The sequence below is a fragment of the Scardinius erythrophthalmus genome (assembly GCF_964197995.2).
Source record: "Scardinius erythrophthalmus genome assembly, chromosome: 23".
Taxonomy (NCBI): Eukaryota; Metazoa; Chordata; class Actinopteri; order Cypriniformes; family Leuciscidae; genus Scardinius; species Scardinius erythrophthalmus.
This window is the reverse complement of record NC_138243.1, coordinates 16050983-16071253: the sequence shown is the minus strand read 5'-3', so window position 1 is coordinate 16071253 and position 20271 is coordinate 16050983. Positions and strand designations below refer to the sequence as shown.

General features: G+C 35.9%; 1 protein-coding gene across 1 annotated transcript; it reads left to right on the top strand.

Moving 5' to 3' along the window:
- Positions 1–419: 419 nt before the first annotated feature.
- pitpnab (phosphatidylinositol transfer protein, alpha b) lies at positions 420–19888 on the top strand (the record flags this gene model as incomplete). The annotated part of the gene is made up of 12 exons (XM_081353889.1): positions 420–451; positions 4610–4640; positions 10534–10679; positions 12353–12444; positions 15678–15685; positions 15941–16015; positions 16115–16198; positions 16272–16349; positions 16480–16590; positions 17617–17739; positions 18611–18695; positions 19686–19888. The coding sequence occupies 11 exons, from the start codon at positions 420–422 to the stop codon at positions 18656–18658; spliced, it is 828 nt and encodes a 275-aa protein (XP_081210015.1). The 3' UTR covers positions 18659–18695; positions 19686–19888.
- Between the last annotated feature and the right edge of the window lie 383 nt (positions 19889–20271).

The window sequence follows — 20271 nt, the reverse complement described above, 5'->3', positions numbered from 1 at the left end:
AGTTTTAATGCAATGATTCATATTTTCATAATGGATTTCCATGGTTTAAGATTGAAAGTCTGGCTTTAGGACAAGTGTGACATAAAATGTATAAAACGCATTAGAAAAAAGTTCCAAAATATATTAAGAAAAAATGTACCTTCATAAAGGAAAGACATCATATATAAAATAGGCTATCACATTCTTATGTCCTCATCTCTGGCTGAACGCAGTTTATTTTAGCTATATAGTAAAGTAGAGAAGCTGACCTTTTCTCTGAATATTGAATTTCAGAATCTATTTGTAAACTTGATTGTCTTGTTACTGAAACAATAAGTAAAGCCTGTCTTATACAGCGAAATGCAGCCATGCAGGCAAAGGCATTTATAATGCAGAAAGTAGCCAGGGTGTCATCGAGTACATGAGACACCGAATCCACCATGGTGACCGATAGTCCCTGTTCAGGACACAGGCAACGCTCTGGAGGGCAAGGTGACTCCTGCTATTAGCAGATGCTAACAGAAAACAGTAAAACACACCTGTGCGACCACAGCTTTTGATAAATGGTGAGACTTCACACTGACTTTATGAAGCATCTGATTATGGTCAGGACAAACTTCCCTCAAGTGCAAAGGATAAAGAAAAATCAACCTGTTCATAATCAATATTTTTGACTTGTTTTCCAGTAAACATATCAAAATCATCATAAACATATATTCTTCTAGCCAAAGACCTTCATGTCACCATGAAATAAAAATTTACCATTTTAAAATTTTGAATGGAATATTGCGATATTTTATTATAAGTGATTTAACCGTGCAGAGTGTGCACATCATTATTTATTTTAATTCATGTGGCCTCATAATCTTTAATCAAAATAACTTCCCGTCCCTCTTGAGGCAACGTCTCTTCTCTTCTCTGATGACGTGTTTACTGGTGTGAGGGCTGGACAACCTGTCACTCATATGACATCACAGCAATAGAGTGCTCCACATAGGGTTTTTTAAGAATCTTTGTTAAAGTCATGAATTGAGAAATCAAATTTTCCTTGATCTTTTGAGAAGTCATTGTACTATAAAAATATCCTGTAAGTTTCAACTTCCTCGGACGAAAAACAGCTATACTGAAACCAAGCTTAGAAAATTACTCGTTTCAGATTTTGTAGTGTGACCAAAGATCAACGCCTACTTCTACATCATTGCCTCTTTAGCCCCGCCCACCAATTCATGCATGTCATGTAGTTAGTAGTGCTGCCTTCACTTGCTATCGGAATTATCATAAATACGAATTTCCTAGTTAAAAAATGGACATGAACACCCTCTCAAGTCGTGTTTACCACTGGGAAGCTCTGGGAAAATTCCCAAGTTCCGAGTTGGGCGTTCCCTAAACTTTAAACATGGTGGAGGGGAGAACGATTGTTGCTGTGACTGGTTTTCTTTATTCGTTTTTTCCACAACAGCTACATCGCCTTGTCTTGTCGTTAAAGTAGTGTCAGTAAGACCGACGCTGTTCGTTTGTTCGCTTCATTTTACTGCAAATTCATTTTTATACAAGGCACAGTTCGACGCAGGCTTTTCAGAGAGAAAAGATGATGCAGTGCCAACTACATTGGATCCGACAGTAATGTCGCAACACACAAGTGTGAGTAACAGTGTTTTCACCATGTGTCACTATTGCTTTGGCTGATACAGATCGTTTGATATGTACTGAGTATTTAAACTGTAGCTCCGCAGTCACACTGTGAATAGTTTGATCTGTTGTTCTTCCCTTTACTTCGGCATTTATGGGGTTAATGCAAATGACAATGTAGGCATATACGTTTTCACTTTATCAAAAAGGATAAACTATGAATAGCCTATAAGAACGACAGTGTGGAAAACAATGGTTCATTCATTCATAATTCCATTTACATGAAACACTGTAAGTCATCTTTTGTCAATTATAAATGTGGTAACTCTTAGTACTTACTTTAATACGCAAAACAGTTAAACAATCATAGCAGTGGGCGTTTACTTCCAAGTCTTGAATGCGGCACGCCCATCAAAACAGAGTGTTCGAAAGAGAGGATCAAAAATAGGATAAAAAAATAGCTTAAAATCTTGATATCATTATAAGTGGATATCGGAGAATATTCTATATATATTATATTATTATATATTATATATACATATTTTTAATTGCAGTTCATGACACCTTTAAAGCATAAGAACCAATTCATCCAGCAACGAGAGAAATCATAACTTTGCAAACTTTGATTTAAAGCAAAAAAGCATATGAAAATCGTTCACAAATACAAAGGTACAAGACTGTGTACTTAACGGCTTTGGTGAGCAAAGGAACTACAATCCATGAAGCATCGAGAACAGCATAATCGGAAAAAATATATAAAACTACTAATTTAAAAATGTTGACTATATATATATATATATATATATATATATATATATATATATATATATATATATATATATATATATATATATATACATATATATATATATATATATATATATATATATATTAGGGCTGTCAAAAGATTAATTGCGATTAATCGCATCCAAAATAAAAGTTTGTGTTTAAATAATATGTGTGTGTACTGTGTATAATTAAATTTGTATATATAAATACACACACATGCTTGTATATATTTAAGAAAATGTGTAATTTTTATATAAAAAAATTATATTTATATATAATATAAATTGTATATAAATATATACAGTATATGTATGCAAATATTTCTTATATATATACATGCATGTGTGTGTATTTATATATACAAAATAATTATACACATATATTATGTAAACACAAACTTTTATTTTGGATGCGTTTAATCGCGATTAATCTTTTGACAGCCCTAATATATATATATATATACATATATATATATATATATATATATATATATATATATATATATATACATATACATATTTTAAGAAATATGTATAAACAAATATTACATTTTTGAGAGCGTAGGGAGATTACATCATTCGTAGTGAATAGGGGCGGAGCTTAAGAGCTCATTTGGCATGTTTTACTTGTAGCGAGACTCTGATTGGTAGAATTTTCTGTACAGAATCATGGGTAATATAGTTTGTCACCACATATTCTGATGTTAAACATGATAATTTTTTTAATAAGTTGAAATAAACGGAGCAATTCCATTAGGGTCCTCACACCATCGGTGCTCGGGCCCTATATGCAGGCCAACGGCTTTAACAAAAGCATATAGGCCTACTACCATTGATTAACAACCTCGTTGCTCACTGTAGGGTTGTCTTGAAAGGTTTATAGGTTATCGTTAAAAATCTTTTTTCTTATGGAGAAAATTAATGGAGTTTTTATTTCTGCAACCCAACTGTTGCACTCTATAGCAAACCACAGCGATCCAACGGTCCAGTAAATTTCCGATATACTAAATCAAGTCCAGTCCTACATTTTTCCCATCTTGTTCGAAAAGCCGATTCATTCACATATGTGTCACAATAGGAAAAGACGATCACAACTTCTGTTTAATTTTCCGACTTTAAAGGTAAGCCTGGTCCTTGACCTCCTAACAAGCTCATGCTTCCTGTCAGAGAATGCCTCATAAGTCTGATGTAGACAAACCTGAGGTGTGTGTGCGTTCATGTCATAAGGCAAATAATGAGAGAGCTCTGCTGGAATGGAGCACAGTAGTGGTATTGTCTTACTCCTGAGAAGTATTGATTATATATGCAAGCTGCACAGAGTTTGGTACGCCGCCAACTACAATCCAGACACAGTACACAGATATTGGAGATGCTCTTAGGTTTGCTAATATGAACAGATTCATTTTGTATTATGATACTTTAGGCCACTATATATAACATTTGTTGAAGAGACAAAACTGTACATTTCTTGTCTATTACCACCCACTACTTATACCAACGACGGAAATAAGCGCTGTTACAATGCTTTGTAAAGCTGCTTTGAAACAATCTATATTGTTAAAAGCGCTATATAAATGAAGGTGACTTGATCTATATTTTGACAATCTATATACTTGATCTATATACTTGATCTATATACTTGACAGTAGCTAAATATGTGGGAGAGCGTTGCTATAGTGTGACGATATTGTATTGCAATAGGTAGCACTTCAAAGTCAATACCAAATCAAAACTAGTTAGCACATTATTTGTAATTGAAATGGTTTAATGATAAAATGGTTATGGTTACACTTAAAATAGTTACGGAGAAACAGAGGCTATATAACACAATTGGGATTTTTCTAAACATTGTTTTCTACTGTGCATTGAAAATTATTCTGATCTTTATTGATGACCAAATCAACTGTCAAAAGTCTAGTCAAAATAGCAAATTATATATACAGTATATATATACATATATACATACATGTGTGTGTGTGTGTGTGTGTATAACAGTTGTAAAATAAATCACAATATCACTGTTTTTGCTGTTTTAAAAGCTTTCAAACACATATGGGGATGTTGCTTATAGTAGTTCTATTTTAAGGAATTGCCAAAATAATGGCAGAAGTAAAAAGCATCCTATAAATTTCTAGAAATGTTTTAGAGATGTAACCACATGATAAAGCAAACATGCTCATTATTGTTTTATTGTTTTTCTTTCTCTTTTGCAGTCGAGTGATCCTGCCGATTTCTGTGGAGGAGGTAAGTGCAAATTTAGTGTGTGTATGTGAGTGTGTTTGTGTACAGCACGCTGTGAACGCTGGTAATGACACTGATCTCAAACATTGGTTTGGTATGTGTGTGCGGTATCAATCACTGATTTGCATGTGTTGAGTTCGGATGACTCAGTCTTAGCTCGTTTTGACAACAGAAGAGTCACGATGTAGTTTCGTGATGCTCTCCATGTGCACCAAGCCACAGATCACAGTCGTTCAGTCACTTATGAGTCATTTATCTCAGCAAGAGGATGAATCTTTCTTCTCTCATGCTGTTTGATACCATACAGCCCGTGCAGAACCACTAATCATCACTTCTCTTAGTGTGTGCCAGCATTAATAACTGTGCTTTTGGCCTAGTCAGCAATTCTCACACTTTGCTTCCTCTCTGTCTCTCATTCTTTCCTCTGCCCAATTCAGATTCCCTGTCTCCCGGTCTTCTCATTTCCCATGATCCTCTAGCGTGTCATTCTATTCAGTGATCTGGTCGTGAATATCTAATGAGTTACCTGATACCAACTCCTTCTTCCTCTCTTTCTCTCTCAGCTTTTCTCCTCGTCTAGCCTCATGCACATTTGTGATCTGTAAAAAAATTCAATTCAGATTTCACTTTTGTGTTTGGGTTAGCAAAAGAAGTGCCAACCGCCAAGAGGGGTGCAGGTATGATGTCAGAACCTGGAAGTCTAATTCACCGCAGGTTCCTTCGAGATTTTCCTATGGGGTTTTATAGTCAGGTTTTTCCATTTATAAGTAAAATAAAGCCGTCAAAGAACAAAATGTCAAAGTCTAGTCAAGTTATGTTTATCGCAGGCTTAATTTTACCCATAAATCCATTATAAAACCCCATAGGAAAATCTCGAAGGAACCAGCGGCGAATTGGTCTTCCGAGTTCTGATGTCATACCTGCACCACTCTATTATCAGTTACTTTATACATAAAATGTGCAGCATGTAATTTTTGCACCACAAACGGCACCAATCAAAATTGCAGTCTGCTTGTCGGAACAATGGTTGACGGGAGTGTGGATGATGGAGATCACTGTTTTGGCAGGTTTTGCAAATATTACACACTGCACTTTTAAGATCCAGTCAGATGATTAATCATCTTATCACATACAGAAAAGCACCTCAATTGCTATTAGATTACCTGACTCCAGCAGTTTATGTCTCTTTAAATCATATCCTAGTAATCTACTGGTATCTTTGGACCTAAATGTGCAGGTGGGATATGTCCTGGGGGACAAACCCTTTCTCTGGGCTAGATTAAGCAAATTAAAGGGCTGCTTCAACCTTGTGAGGCCCCTCTTTTCATCTGCTCTGGTTTTTACATACCTCAGCATATTCCGCAAAAAAGTACTGTCAGCCAAGATCCATTTAGATTACAGTATAATTAGTTCTGTCACATAAAATATGTATAGGACAAGACATTTTAATCTAAGTCCTGTCAAGTCAGAGCCTCCTCCTAGCACCCAATGGGAGTTTAAAAGGTTAAAAAAGACTTTTGCATTGCATTGATTTCATTAAGACAGCACAATTAAATGGATGTTGAGCAGATTGGATTCAAATTGAGTTGAATGAACCGAGGGTGGGTGAACATATCTAGATTCACTCTTTCATCATCATTTTAATTGATCAGTCTATGTGTAAAATAGTCAGTCTATTTTACCCAATGTGTAAGCCTTGCACATTCTAGTTAAAAATGCCTGCTCTTACATTAAAAATGACACAGATTGAGTAACTTACATTTTAGGACCAATATTGTTTTAGGACCAATAGCGTTGTGTTCCTCAGCAACACGCAGTGTTGTTCTGTCCCTCATAGAATCAATTTTAAAACGAATCAGTTGAGTGAATGATTCAATTACTTATTTGTTTCTCTTCTAAATGAATAAGCATTTTGAACGAATCGTTGGATGAATAATTCAAACTCATTCATAAAGACACTCACGATATCTTGAATCCACATTTCAAGAACAAAGAATCATGATATTATATTAATTTGGCCTCTTGCTGCAAATTTAGACCATCTGTACCCCCCATCTTCATAAAATTCCCATAATCACCACTGGTTATTAGTCTTTATGGTCGTGGATATAAATAAACGACAATGACTGTCACATTCTTTTGAGCACTGAGAGCAGCTCTTGTCAGATAAGCTCACATGAGTTAAAGCCTTGATCCTTCATCTGCCTTCAGGAGCCTTAAAGACACGTTTTATTTGGCGGATGTTGTTTAAAGCAAGAGGGCAAAGTACTATTCCTGGAGTCCATTCATTCAGCAGGGAATGATGGATTAAGGACGCTTACTTGCTTAAGGGGGCAGCTGGGCAGTTTATGCCTCCTTGTGACACTCCCTCATTTCCACTCTTTTTTTCCTCTTCCTTGTTTAGAATCATACACACACACAAACACCATAAGCTGTCTGTCAGTGTAGACATGATGGCGCGTGAGAAATCCTTTCTGTCTGTTATCCTGTCGATTAGTCTGAGCTCACATCTTCTAGCCTGTCCATCACCATCAGTGGACTATAATCAGGGCTTAACCAGACTTTCTTATAGTCCACACATATCACATGCTGTTCATTCAAAAAGATTACAGTTTTATGCAATGTCACTTTAAAAATAGATATATGGCACACAAATACGAAAAATAGCACATCCGCTGCAGACGAGACCCTGTCCGATGCTGTGTGTGTGTGTGTGTGTGTGTGTGGTCTGCAGAATGAGTGGGATGATGGTGTGTGATGTAGGTTGGATTTTCATAGAGTGCTGCAAAGTGACGCATACTGCTACTGGCCTCTGATTGGTTGAGAGGAGGAGAGGAGAGACGAAGTCTCTGATTGGCAGAGGAATGATGACACTGCATGTAGAGAACCACAGTCTACACAGGGAGCATGAAACTTATAAATATATCTGTCTGTCTGTCTGTCTGTCTGTCTGTCTGTCTGTCTGTCTGTCTATCTATCTATCTATCTATCTATCTATCTATCTATCTATCTATCTATCTATCTATCTATCTATCTATCTATCTATCTATCTATCTATCTATCTATCTATCTATCTGTCTGTCTGTCTGTCTGTCTGTCTGTCTGTCTGTCTATCATCTGTATGTATGTCTGTCTAATGAATGTCACCTTCTCTTTCTTCTCACCATTTCCCTCCTCTATCTTTCATTCTATAACTGGTATTGGCAATCTTCTCTTTGTCGTCATTTTCTTTCTCCTGTTCTCTCTCACACATACACTTATGTGTGAGGGCGGTGTGTTTAGGGATGAATACCCGCATTTAGACAGTCAGGCTGTTTCTAGGTAAGATTCTGAAGGTGTTTTAGGCTGAATCTCTGCTGCTGGCTCAGCTCAGACTCTAAGTGTAGGCTGCGGACATTGAGCATGTGTGTCAGGACATTAAATCTCTCAGTTTAACACATCTACCTCACAGTAGACCCATTTTACTAAACAATATCTGCAGATTTTACAGCATTGCAAAGTTCTGTGGTTCAACAGCTCTTGACCTGTGGTTAGAAGCTGAGTTTCTTGTTTGCATGACATGTGGACTTAATAAATCCTTGTCTTGAGGAAAACAAGCAAGCTGACATTCAGTGCAATCTGTAACTTTTATTTAGAATACATACAAATGTAATTTACGTCTTTTAGTTTGTCAAGAGATTTAAAGCACCGTTTTTGAAGAGTGCGCATGTGTGAACGTGCTCTACCACGTAAGAACTAGTCTATTATTGAATCTGGAAATAGAGCAAAATAACTGAGAAAAATTTGAAATAGTCCTCAGATACCATGTCCTCAATTACAGTTTTTCTCAGTCGTTTTGGTGCATTTCTCATAACACTATTTACATTTGCACAACAGTTAATGCAGTTCTCAAAACAATTAGTACAAACTGCAAAACCTAGTTGATAACCTGCAAAACCGTGTCACTTGCTCAAAATGGATAGCCCATTCCTTAAAAGCAAGTATTTATGTCAATGAATGTGTCAGTGTCATCAAAATGAAAAGTCCTGACACCATCGTTTATGAACAAGATAGTCAAATGGCTTAGACATGTTTTCATTATGACAGTTTACTCTATAAATGTTTTCCAATGATGAAAGTCAGATCTTGGTGACACTACCTGAAAATGCTCAATACAGCACTAAATACTATTTGCACAGCCATTTGAAAAAAATACAGTAAAGTTACACATTACTGTATTTATGAGGTAACTGAGTACAAGACACTGAATATGTATGTTTCACATTTTTACTGCATATGCTCTTTGCAATTCTAATTTTTTCACAGCATTGTGCAAAAGAAAAAATACACCATTATTTACAACAAACATAAACTCCCTTTGGGTAGAGCTGTGCACAACTGTACACAATATTGCAGTAGGCCTATATACTGTATTGGAACTGAACATACAACATACATAGGACTGGAATCATTCATGCACATCCAGACGTTCCTCTCTGTCTGGTCACATAATTTCATCTACATCCCAGCGAATATCATCTCTTGCTCAATTGCAAATTGTTCAATTTAGGAGACTTTTTCAGGATTTTTTTTTTTTTTATGACAGATTTTGACAACTAGTTCAACATTTTTGTATGTAATGACTCAAGCAATGAAATGAGGACTATTAGTTTTATATGGAATGACTATTCAGTATTCACAAGTATAGTTAATTTTGACTGACATGACTTAAGCAAATGATAATGTTATCAAATAGCAGAGAGTTGTATGAAAGCAACTGATGCATGTCCAAAAGCATTTGCAATTTGTTGGAAGGAATGAGAAACTGCTACTAGGATGTGCACAAATGACTAAATGTTGTGGAGGTTGAACTAACTGTTGTGCAAATGTAAATAGTGATGTGAGAAATGCACCAAAGCGACTGAGAAAAACTGTAATAGCAAAATATCTAGCATTAATTTGATCTCAGCAGATTCATTAAAAGTAGTTATTACTCCACCAACTGTATGACATAATTAACCAACATGGTTAAGCGACCAATTTGCGACAGTATGGTTTCGGGAAACAGTCGTGACTAGCTAGTTGATTTCTTCAGCGATGCAACATGGTAGTTAAAGGGTGCTGAAACAACTATCTCCGATATTTGAATTTGGACTGCAGTACCTATTTCAACCACTAGTTTACAGATGCTTCGTTGTACGGGAAACGCACCCATGATGGATTTAGTTCAGTGTAGGATTGAAACCGCTTGCATGTATTTTTGAACTATTCATTAAGCCACTTGGAGTCATCCGTTCAGGATCTTATCAGATTACACTGGTCGTGCTGTATGGATTCAATAAAAAGAACCAGTTCATAAGAGTCATTTGTTCAGGAATTGGACTAAACTGTTCGCTTAGATTGTATGTTAGTTTTTTTTTGTGCACAAGATGTTTCTTGCAGTTATTTGGCTGGATTTTTATTGCATCACATTCAATGCAGACTGCAAACTTGCATTCCCTTATCATTCATCTGTGTCTGTGCTTATTTGCAAAGTCTTTTTGCAGTTTTTACTCGGTATGGTGCTGTGTGCATGTGTGTATATTCTAACTATATTCTCTACAGGATTATATGTGATTAAGATATGAAAGAGGCCATTGTTCTTTGACCAATCTGTTTATCAGCATAGATTAACAGAAGAGGAGGGAAACACACACACACACAGAGAGAGAGAGAGAGAGAGAGAGAGAGAGAGAGAGAGAGAGAGAGAGAGAGAGAGAGAGAGAGAGAGAGAGAGAGAGAGAGAGAGAGAGAGAGAGAGAGAGAGAGAGAGAGAGAGAGAGAGAGAGAGAGAGACCAGGATTAAAATATGACAGTGTTCAAATATAACTGAAATATAACTCAGATTGAGGAATGTATGTATTTCTCTGTCTTACAGTATCAGGTCGGGCAGCTGTACTCCGTAGCGGAGGCCAGTAAGAACGAGACAGGTGGAGGAGAGGGTGTGGAGGTGTTGAAGAACGAACCCTACGAGAAAGATGGCGAGAAGGGACAGTACACACACAAAATCTACCACCTGCAGAGGTACTCACACTTACACACACCCAGACACATAAGTGTATTAATAAAATGTGCTAGATTCATGTTAAAATAAAAAAATAAAAAACGCACAAAAAATTATAATAGGTTCATCGTTTAGACATCCTCGCATCATTCCAATAAACCACTATACTGTAACCAGTATGATCTTTCACAAGTTTAGCAAAATATCCTGGTTATTTTGTCATTTTGTGGGGTTAGGTTAGGTGCGCAACTTTACCCTCCTAGGGTTGCCTAGTTTCGCTAGAGAAACCAAAAAAATAACCAGTTCTAGAAAAACAAGCCTAAAATAAGCAACTCCTGGTTGTGGGTTGTGGGACATACACACGTCACAGAGTCTGCATAGGGATTCCCTTTAAAAGGGATTTCGTTCCAGTTTTCTATTATGTTCTGCCAAAAACACAGATCGCTTATATTCTTTAAACCGTTTCTAGTACCATTCAAAAACTTTCTTCTACTTTCTTGGCATGTAATTCAAACTGGAATTACATGCCAGGAAAGTAACAGTCCAGTTGTGGGTTCAGTAAATTATGTTTTCATTAACAAAGTTCGGGAGGACCAAGTTGAGATAAACTGTTCAACAACAGGTTTTTTTTTACTGTACATAATATAGACATATTTTATACTATATCTGATTATAAGTAAGTGTGAACTCGTGAACGTAATCTTTAAATGCATGCAGCTCTGGCACGAATAAGAGCACCATCTCAGTGGAAAAGAGCGCAGACTTGCATACCTTTGTCACCACAGCGCTTGCTCAAACAATAAAGTAATCGTCAGGGCCGCTGCTGGCTAAATTGATGCCCTAAGCAGAATTGTATTGTTTATAGTTCTGATGTAAACACTGATCTCTACAGTAGCAATCAAAATCACTTTATGAAAGTAACGTGACTCTTCAAATAAAGATTATATCAATTACATCGTTACACCAGTAGGTGGCTACAAGGGACTGTTTAAAATGTAGGCCTATTTTTCATTGAAACATTCATTCAAGAGATTCGTTCAAACATTTGATTCATCCAGTAATGAAACATGTGAAGTCTTTATGATTCATTCATTTACAATAAAGTTTCACAGGTTTGTGAACATGCCTGAATGCACGGAATTCATCTTGGTTTTTTTGTTGTTTTTTTCGCCTCTTTTGTCTCTTTCTGGTGTAAGGGGATTTGTTTTGTTTTTTAGCAACAGAGTTGGTGGTGCCCTACGCAAACTGCGTACTCTGCATATAGGGAGCGGCGGTACTTGTAGTCTTACATTTTGTCCTATGAGTGCCAACCATTAACAATCCCAAATACGCAACTGTATTCTGGAAAGAAGCCCAAAAAACACAACATGCGACTGACAAAATATATAAGCGACTATAAGTATAAGTGAAAAAAAAAAAAAGCCCACAGTTGCTAATAAGCAGACTTGGCAACTCTGGACACTCCCCTTGTCTGTTATTGGTCAGAATAACAGATAGCCCCACCCCAAACACTCACCATTGGTTGAGCCACTGTTGCTATGTTCATCTGGTTAAATTCCTCAAACAAACAGAGCAATTGGTTGGAGAAAGTATTTTAACAAAAAAGAGACACATTTCACTTTAAATGTGGTATTTGTAAAAAAAAAAAAAAAAAAAAAACATCTACATCTCATTTGCATTTTTGCTTTTTCAGTAAAGTCCCATCGTTTGTACGAATGCTTGCACCAGCATCAGCGCTGAACATTCATGAGAAAGCTTGGAACGCCTACCCATACTGTCGCACAGGTAACACACACACGCACACACACACACACACACACACACACACACACACACACACACGCACACACACACACACACACACACACACACACACACACACAAAAACCTACATTTCTTTTCATGTGCTCTTTGTTCCTCTTGCTTTCTTATTATTATGCCTTCCTATCTGTTTCTCGGGCACTGAATAATTCACTGTTTGAGCTGAGAAGGAGTGGGGTTACAGCACAGGAAACTGAGATTATACTGACACATTCCCTTCACATCATTCTCACATTTGCTGAAGTCTGTTCATCAAGATATCTGTAAATCTTGTTGCAGTGCTACAGTTTTGCTTTTGAATAAACTGTAAAGAGTTGATATGGCAAGTATTGAGTAATAATACATTTTTTAAAATAATTTAATAGTATTTAAAATATTGAATAACTATTACAGTTTTTGCCCGTTGCTTGAACACATTTTGCAAAATTTCGCTCATTGTGCCAAAACTCTACACACAAGTAAACATGACACAACACTGGGAAATATACCATTCACATCTGTGTCACATTGAAACTCTACTATCAAAACCTAAACTCTGCTATCAAAACCTAACATTCACTTGCCAAAATTTAACTCTGATGACAAAATGACACATACTTGCATCATATGCATACACTTTCAGATCAGGGGGAATACACTAGTCTACTTTATATAAAACACTGCAGTCTTTGATTTTCACTGTTTATTCAGAAGGCATATTTTCAGGAGGCACATTTTCAAACAACCAAAAATTGTGCAAAAAAAAAAAATTGTCTACAATTGCCCTTTGGCCAATTACATTACGACCCCGTCGTCTTGTTTTGCTCAGGTCGAATTCAGCTTCATCAATGAAAATGAATTCATGAGGCTGTGCAGCTCCATCCATGGCCAAGATTCTCTGTAACAAAAAAAAAAAAACATATTACTGTACTACAGTACACATACAGAACCCTCACCCCATCACACAGGTACCCGTGTAGCTCTCCGAATGGATCCATGTGGTACTGATATGGTACATATTCAGCTGCTACTGGATTTCACCAATAATGTATTGTAAATGTAAAGGACCGTTACACTTGCCCGTACATATTCAGCTCGAAGTCCTTTGACCCTGACACTGTTCCTCTCAAATAGGACACTGTAGAGCTGCTTCATGGTGATGTTGTGTTTTCCCAAGATGTGTCTGATGGTGGTGATGCTCACAGGGTTTATGTTGTTGAACACTTGCCTGTCTGCAAGTATTTTCTGTCGTATCTGGTGGAGACGGATGGCATTGTCTGCCCTCACTAGGTCCACAACGGCAAGTTCCTGCTGTTGTGTGAACAGGCGTTGGCGTCCTCCCCCAGAAGGTCTTCTAGTCATTCTAGAGAAATACAACCACAAATTGTCATCGGTTTGCTTCTTTTTCTTACAGTACTTTACTGTATACTGTATCATCCACTGTACTGAAACATCTCAATATAAGTAATCATGGTATGTTTCACAAAAACTACCACTTTGGCTGCAAAAGGAGCATTAGCACCCTGCAATACCCTGTTGTTTTACATGATGTGGTAATGTGATATACTGTAGTACAGTGCTGTAAATACCATCTGAGTAGAGTAGAAGGTAGAGAGGTGAAGACATACCTGTTTTCTAGTCAGAATGTTCTTACAGATGCCACTGTGAAGCGGCTTAGATGTGGGTGGACTCTCTGCCCAGCCTCATAGTCAGGCCATGGTTGATGACATGGTCCACCAAAGTTGCTCTTATATCATCAGAAATAGGGGTCCGTGCATGGCCTCTTCGACCTTGACCTTGTCCTCTTCGTCCTCCTCATCCTCCTCATCCTCCTCGTCCTCCTCGTCATCATCGTCCTCCTCGTCCTCCTCATCTTCCTCTTCCTCTTGCTCTTGCTCTCCCTCCATCCATGCTTGCAAAGTTCTTGAAATGGCTAAACTGAGGGCTTTTTGTAGCTGGCTGATTGGTGTTCAGTTTTGCAAGAAAGTGTCTTCAGGTGTGTATTTGAGTGGTTGCAATTACCCGATGTGTTTTGTATTTTGGATACATGTGTTTTCCAAATGGCACCCTGAGATTTCATTTTTGAACTAAGTGTCTTATGTATGAAATAGAGTGTAGTATGCAGGACCAAGTGTGTTACATAAAGGAGTAAGTGTGTTGCAGAATTGCAACTAGAGTGCAAAGCAGCGCTTTTGTTTAAGGTATGGGTACATGTGTTTGAGGTATGGTAACAAAAGCTTCAAGTTGTGTTACTTTAGTCTAAGCATGGGTCTATAGTGTTCAAGCAACGGGCAAAAACTGTATTTGTCTGATATCTTTTTTGGTCAGTTGTTCTCTCAATCTGTAATTTGTTAGAAAAAAACAAGTTTTCCAGCTAGCCATCTGTCAATGTAAAGGTGTCTCTATAGATACAGTAACATTGTAGTGTGTCAGTGGTTTTCAGTTAAGCTCCAGCTTCTACATTTCCTTCACAGGAAAGGTCCAAACATCTGTTTTAGAAATCAATATGAAATTTCAGAAATATTCACTGCAAAAGTTGGCAACATTTAATACCTTGTGTAAGAATAGGAAATAATACATCTTAAAGTTGCAATGAAATTGTAGTAGTGAGGGATCTTTTCTTCCATGTTTTCCATGAGTGTAAAGTTGAGGAAATCAAGTTCAAATTCAAGATCAAAACATTCTGATAAAGAACATTTTATGTCAAAAATTTCAAAAAATGACACATGCATGGATTAAATGTTTACAATAAGATCAATAACATGCATTTATAGGGTCAAGTTAAATGTAATTCAGACTTTTAGTATTTATAATTGTCTATTCAAGCCTGCTTCCAAATATAGAATCACAAATAAAAAAAATACCAAACTGACATTTTCATCAAAAACAGATTTTCTTTGCATTTGTGTTAACAATTTCCAGCTGAGTTTTAATTGAATAGAGATCTTTAATGAGTTGATTTATTGTTTCTCATTAATTTATTGATTTATTGTGACTGTGAAACCAACAAATTGATTATGAAAAATTGTGGGACCAATCTTAAGTTTTGTTATGGATATTATTTGCAGTGTTTTTGCTTCCAGGTTGAATTCATATGGACTAAAATGAGATTAAATTAAATTAGGAATGGTCTTAAACGAGACGTGCTGTTTTCTTGAACAGAAATGGTCTAATTTATATAATCTTTCTTTTCTAATGCCTGTCCTGCATCACTTCAGTAATCACTGTAAGTATGCACTGTTCACAAGTATACACACACTTAAAACTTTTTCTAGTACAACCTGTCATATGATTGAACAAACATGTTAAACATGTAGATGTATAGCACAAGCACATACAAACACTCAGTGTTCGAGTGAAAGACAAGACAGTAACTTTAGCTGCAGTGAAATGAGAGAGGATGCACGTCAATGCAGTCACTCTAAAGTCTGTTGATCAGTTATAGTTTTATCAGTTTGTTCATTGATTATCTCTGTCTTAGAATGAGTATATGAAAGAAAACTTCCTCATCAAGATCGAGACGTGGCACAAACCTGACATGGGACAGCAGGATAATGTACGTATTGTAATGCATGATGTTTGTGTGAACGCCACAGTTTTGTGTAAAACCTGACACTCATGTTTGCTAACATGATTGTTGCGTTCATCTGTATAGGTTCACGGTTTAGACCCAGACACCTGGAAGAAGGTAGATGTGGTGTACATAGACATCGCTGACCGGAGTCAGGTGGAGCCAAAGGTGAGCTTCACTTAGATAAAATAGTTACCTTCTCCAGTTACTTTCTAATATGATCAGTGTCATCTCTCTGTAGGACTATAAACCAGAAGAAGACCCCACTAAGTTTAAGTCTGTAAAAACTGGAAGAGGGCCGCTTGGTCCAGATTGGAAGGTATCTATAAGCATCCTTATTGACTGTACTGGTATAACATTTGTGTAAATGTGCATGCTTGATGTATGAGTGGGAAGCTTAATAATGGGAGATTATGTACTAATGCTTAATGGATTTTGAATCTGTGTAGAAAGAACTACCTAAAAAGACAGACTGCCCACACATGTGTGCCTACAAACTGGTTACTGTCAAGTTCAAGTGGTGGGGCCTGCAAAACAAAGTGGAAAACTTTATTCAAAAGGTAAGTGCGTGAAACATCTACATTATGTGATTCATATTGTATCATATTTTCTGTAAGGACTTATTTTGGTGCTCTTTTTTCACCTGTCAAATAGGCTTTGTTCAGATTGGCAAAATTTGTTTTGCTTTATCTTACTCAAATGTATTTATATTTGTTATAACCTGATCCAAACCACATTGATATGCACTGCCAATGAAAGGTTTTGGGGTCAGGAAGATTTTTGAAATACTTTTATTCTGTAAGAATAGTTATTTAATTGACCGAAAGTGACAGTAAAGATATTTATAATGTGGCAAAATATTTCTAATTCAAATAAATGCTGTTCTTTTGGACTTTCTATTCATTAAAGAATCCTGAAAACAATGTATCACTGTTTCCACAAAAATATTAAACAGGACAACTGTTTTCAATAAAATGTAAATGTTTCTTGAGCAGCAAATCAGCATAGAATGATTTCTGAAGGATCATGTGACACTGAAGACTGGAGTAATGATGCTGAAAATTCAGCTTTGATCACAGGAATAATTTACATTATATATATATGATTTTCAGCATTATTACTCCAGTCTTCATATATATATATATATATATATAAAACAAAAAAGTTATTTTTAAACTGTAATAATATTTAACAAATTACTGTTTTTACAGTTTTTTTTTCTTTTTAATCAAATAATACTGAATACTGACCCCAAAAGTTTGAATGGAAATGTTTGGGTTGAAATCCGTTTTTTTGGGCATTTCGTTAAAGATAGTTAAGTTCAGAGAGAAAAAGTAATTGTCCACATATGCAAATACCATCATAAAATTACAGTTACCACTAACTTATATACAAGCATGTTCTCCAATTCCAGATAAACTTTCTAACTTTTTTTTTATTATTACAGTATTATGGAAGTAAAATCAGTTGTGATCGCCATTTCATGTTGACTTTAAATTGCCATTTCATGGCATCTTGTGGACTTCAGTTAGAACTACACAAAATTCACCTTCCAAAATGAACTTTGTACCTCTTTCTTCCTTTAGCAAGAGAAGCGCTTGTTCACTAATTTCCACCGGCAGCTGTTCTGTTGGATTGATAAATGGATCGAGCTGAACATGGACGACATCCGCAGAATGGAGGAAGACACCAGGAGGCAACTAGATGAGGTCAGATGAGATGCCCTCCAGCAGAATTACATTTACACTCTCTTTGTCCACTATAAAATCATCCCTGATCTCTGTTGCTCAGTTTGAACTAGCCTTTATATGAAGAGTTCAGATGCAAAAGCCTCTAAGTGCCATCTGAAATTTTCTTCTAGAATGATCATTTTTATCAAGCTCGTATATTTAAGTTCAATAATTTCACTTAAGTGGCAATGCAAATGACCTATTAATTGTAATTTAAGTGAAATTACTTAACTTAAATATACAAGCTTTATAAAAATGATCATTCTAGAAGAAAATTTCAGATGGCACTTGGAGGCTTTTGCATCTGAACTCTTCATATGGTAATAATGATGAAAGCCAGTTACCCTAATGAGCAAATTGCTCTGAAATATTTTTGTTGTAGAATTTAGAATTTAGAAGAGTACAGAAAATTGAATTCAATTGTTGTGAGATTGAGTTTTTGTTTATGTTCTGTTGTCACATTCGGCCCGCCACACATTTTCCCACAGTACAAAGACAATAGCGTGTAACAAGGCAGATGAATAATTGAATGTAGGTCATAATGAGGTCCAGTCTCTGTGAACAAAAGGGGGAGCAGAATGAGGCAGGTCACAGTTCAGCGCTCTCAGGTGCCGTCCAGGGAATGAGTGACGTCATGTATTGGCGGCATCCCTAGTTTCTCACACTTTAAAGGATCATCCCTGAAATCAGTGTCTCCTCCTCGACTCCCACAAGCGTTCCGTAATCTGTAAATCGATATGACCAATCAGGATAAGCCCTTCCTGAATTAAATCTTTAACCCCTTCCTCTCCCGCAAGGAGTATCTCACTTAGTAAGCACACATGCATCTTTCTCCATTGCTGTCTTTCAGATGAGAGTGAAGGATCCAGTGAAAGGAATGGTGGCTCTTGAAGACTGAGGCTGCTCTATGTTTCTGAATGCTGCTCTTCATAAAGGTAATTCATGATCTTTAGCGCCCCCTAACGTCATTTATCTAACACAGCAATTGAGAACTGAAAAATAATGTCATATTTCCTAGTTTATGGACTCAGTAAACTGACATGTTTGCGCTAATATACTATAATACTAACATTAATTATGTTGCCATACAGTGTGCACATTTTGTGTATGCCTAGAATACTCCCACAGTGCACTGCACTTGAACTTTCATTGCCATTGTGATGCATGGACCGGATGTAATTACAGCCACAATCTCTTTTTTGACTTATTGTTTGATTGAACAAAAATGAAAATAATTTTTAAAAAGGATGTAAGAAAAATTTTACATGAATGTATGTATTTTCAAGTTGATAACCGTATGCCACTTACATGGATTGTGATAAAGGTCATGTTCTCATGTACAACAATGCAAAATAGTACTGTTTGAAACATTAATGGTGGAATAATAATATCCCTTTTATTTTTGAACATTTATTTATGATATCTATATACGGTATATGTAAATTATTTTAAACTTACAGTTCTAAAGTTTGGGGTTGAGGTCTCTTATTGTCATTTATTTTATTAAAAATGGTAAATAATGTAATATTGTGAAATATTATTACTCTTAAAAATAACTGTTTTCTATTTTAATATATTTTAAAATGTAATTTATTCCTGATGCAAAGCTGAATTTTCAGCATCATTACTCCAGTCTTCATTATCACATGATCCTTATCATTATTATCAATGTTGAAAACAGTTGTGCTGTATAATGTTTTTATTTTTTTTTATCAATTTAATGCTTCCTTTTTGAGTGAAAGTATTAATTTCTTAAACACTACAGTTTAAAAGTATTGACTCAGTAGCTTTTAAACAGTAGTACTGGACAGTATTTAGAAAGTAGCATATCAGTAACATAACTGAACTTAACTGTGGTGTTTGACTTTTAAAGTAATTGAATTCTCTTGTTTTCTCTCTCTCTCCTGTCATTGAATCTCTCTCAGTTTTGGCGGAGACCAGCAGCATCTCTTCCCTCAATCAAATCAAAGCAACTTGTCTTTTTAATCGTAATCAGTCCTTCATCCAGCCCTATTCATGGCCGTTTGTCCTGAGTATCCTCCATTTCCTCCTTTCAGTCTGACAATGGAGCACATTGACTAGTTAAATAAGCTATTACTGGTTCAAAAGTCATGCCCACTTTATGAAGTCTACCTACTTTATACTTATTACAGGGACGATCAGCAGTTCGTCATTTATGATGTCAAATCTTTATATTTAAGAATTGTGTTTTAAGATGAGTTAATGTTAAGCAGATGATATTTGTGTGTGCGTATATGTATATGTATATATATATATATATATATATATATATATATATATATGTATATGTATATATATATGTATATATATATATATATATATATATATATATGTGTATATATATATATATATATATATATATATATCATATATATATATATATATATATATATATATATATATATATATATATATATATATATATATATATATATATATATATATTCAGAATATCTATTGCGGACCAAGACGTTTTTTTTTTTTTTTTTT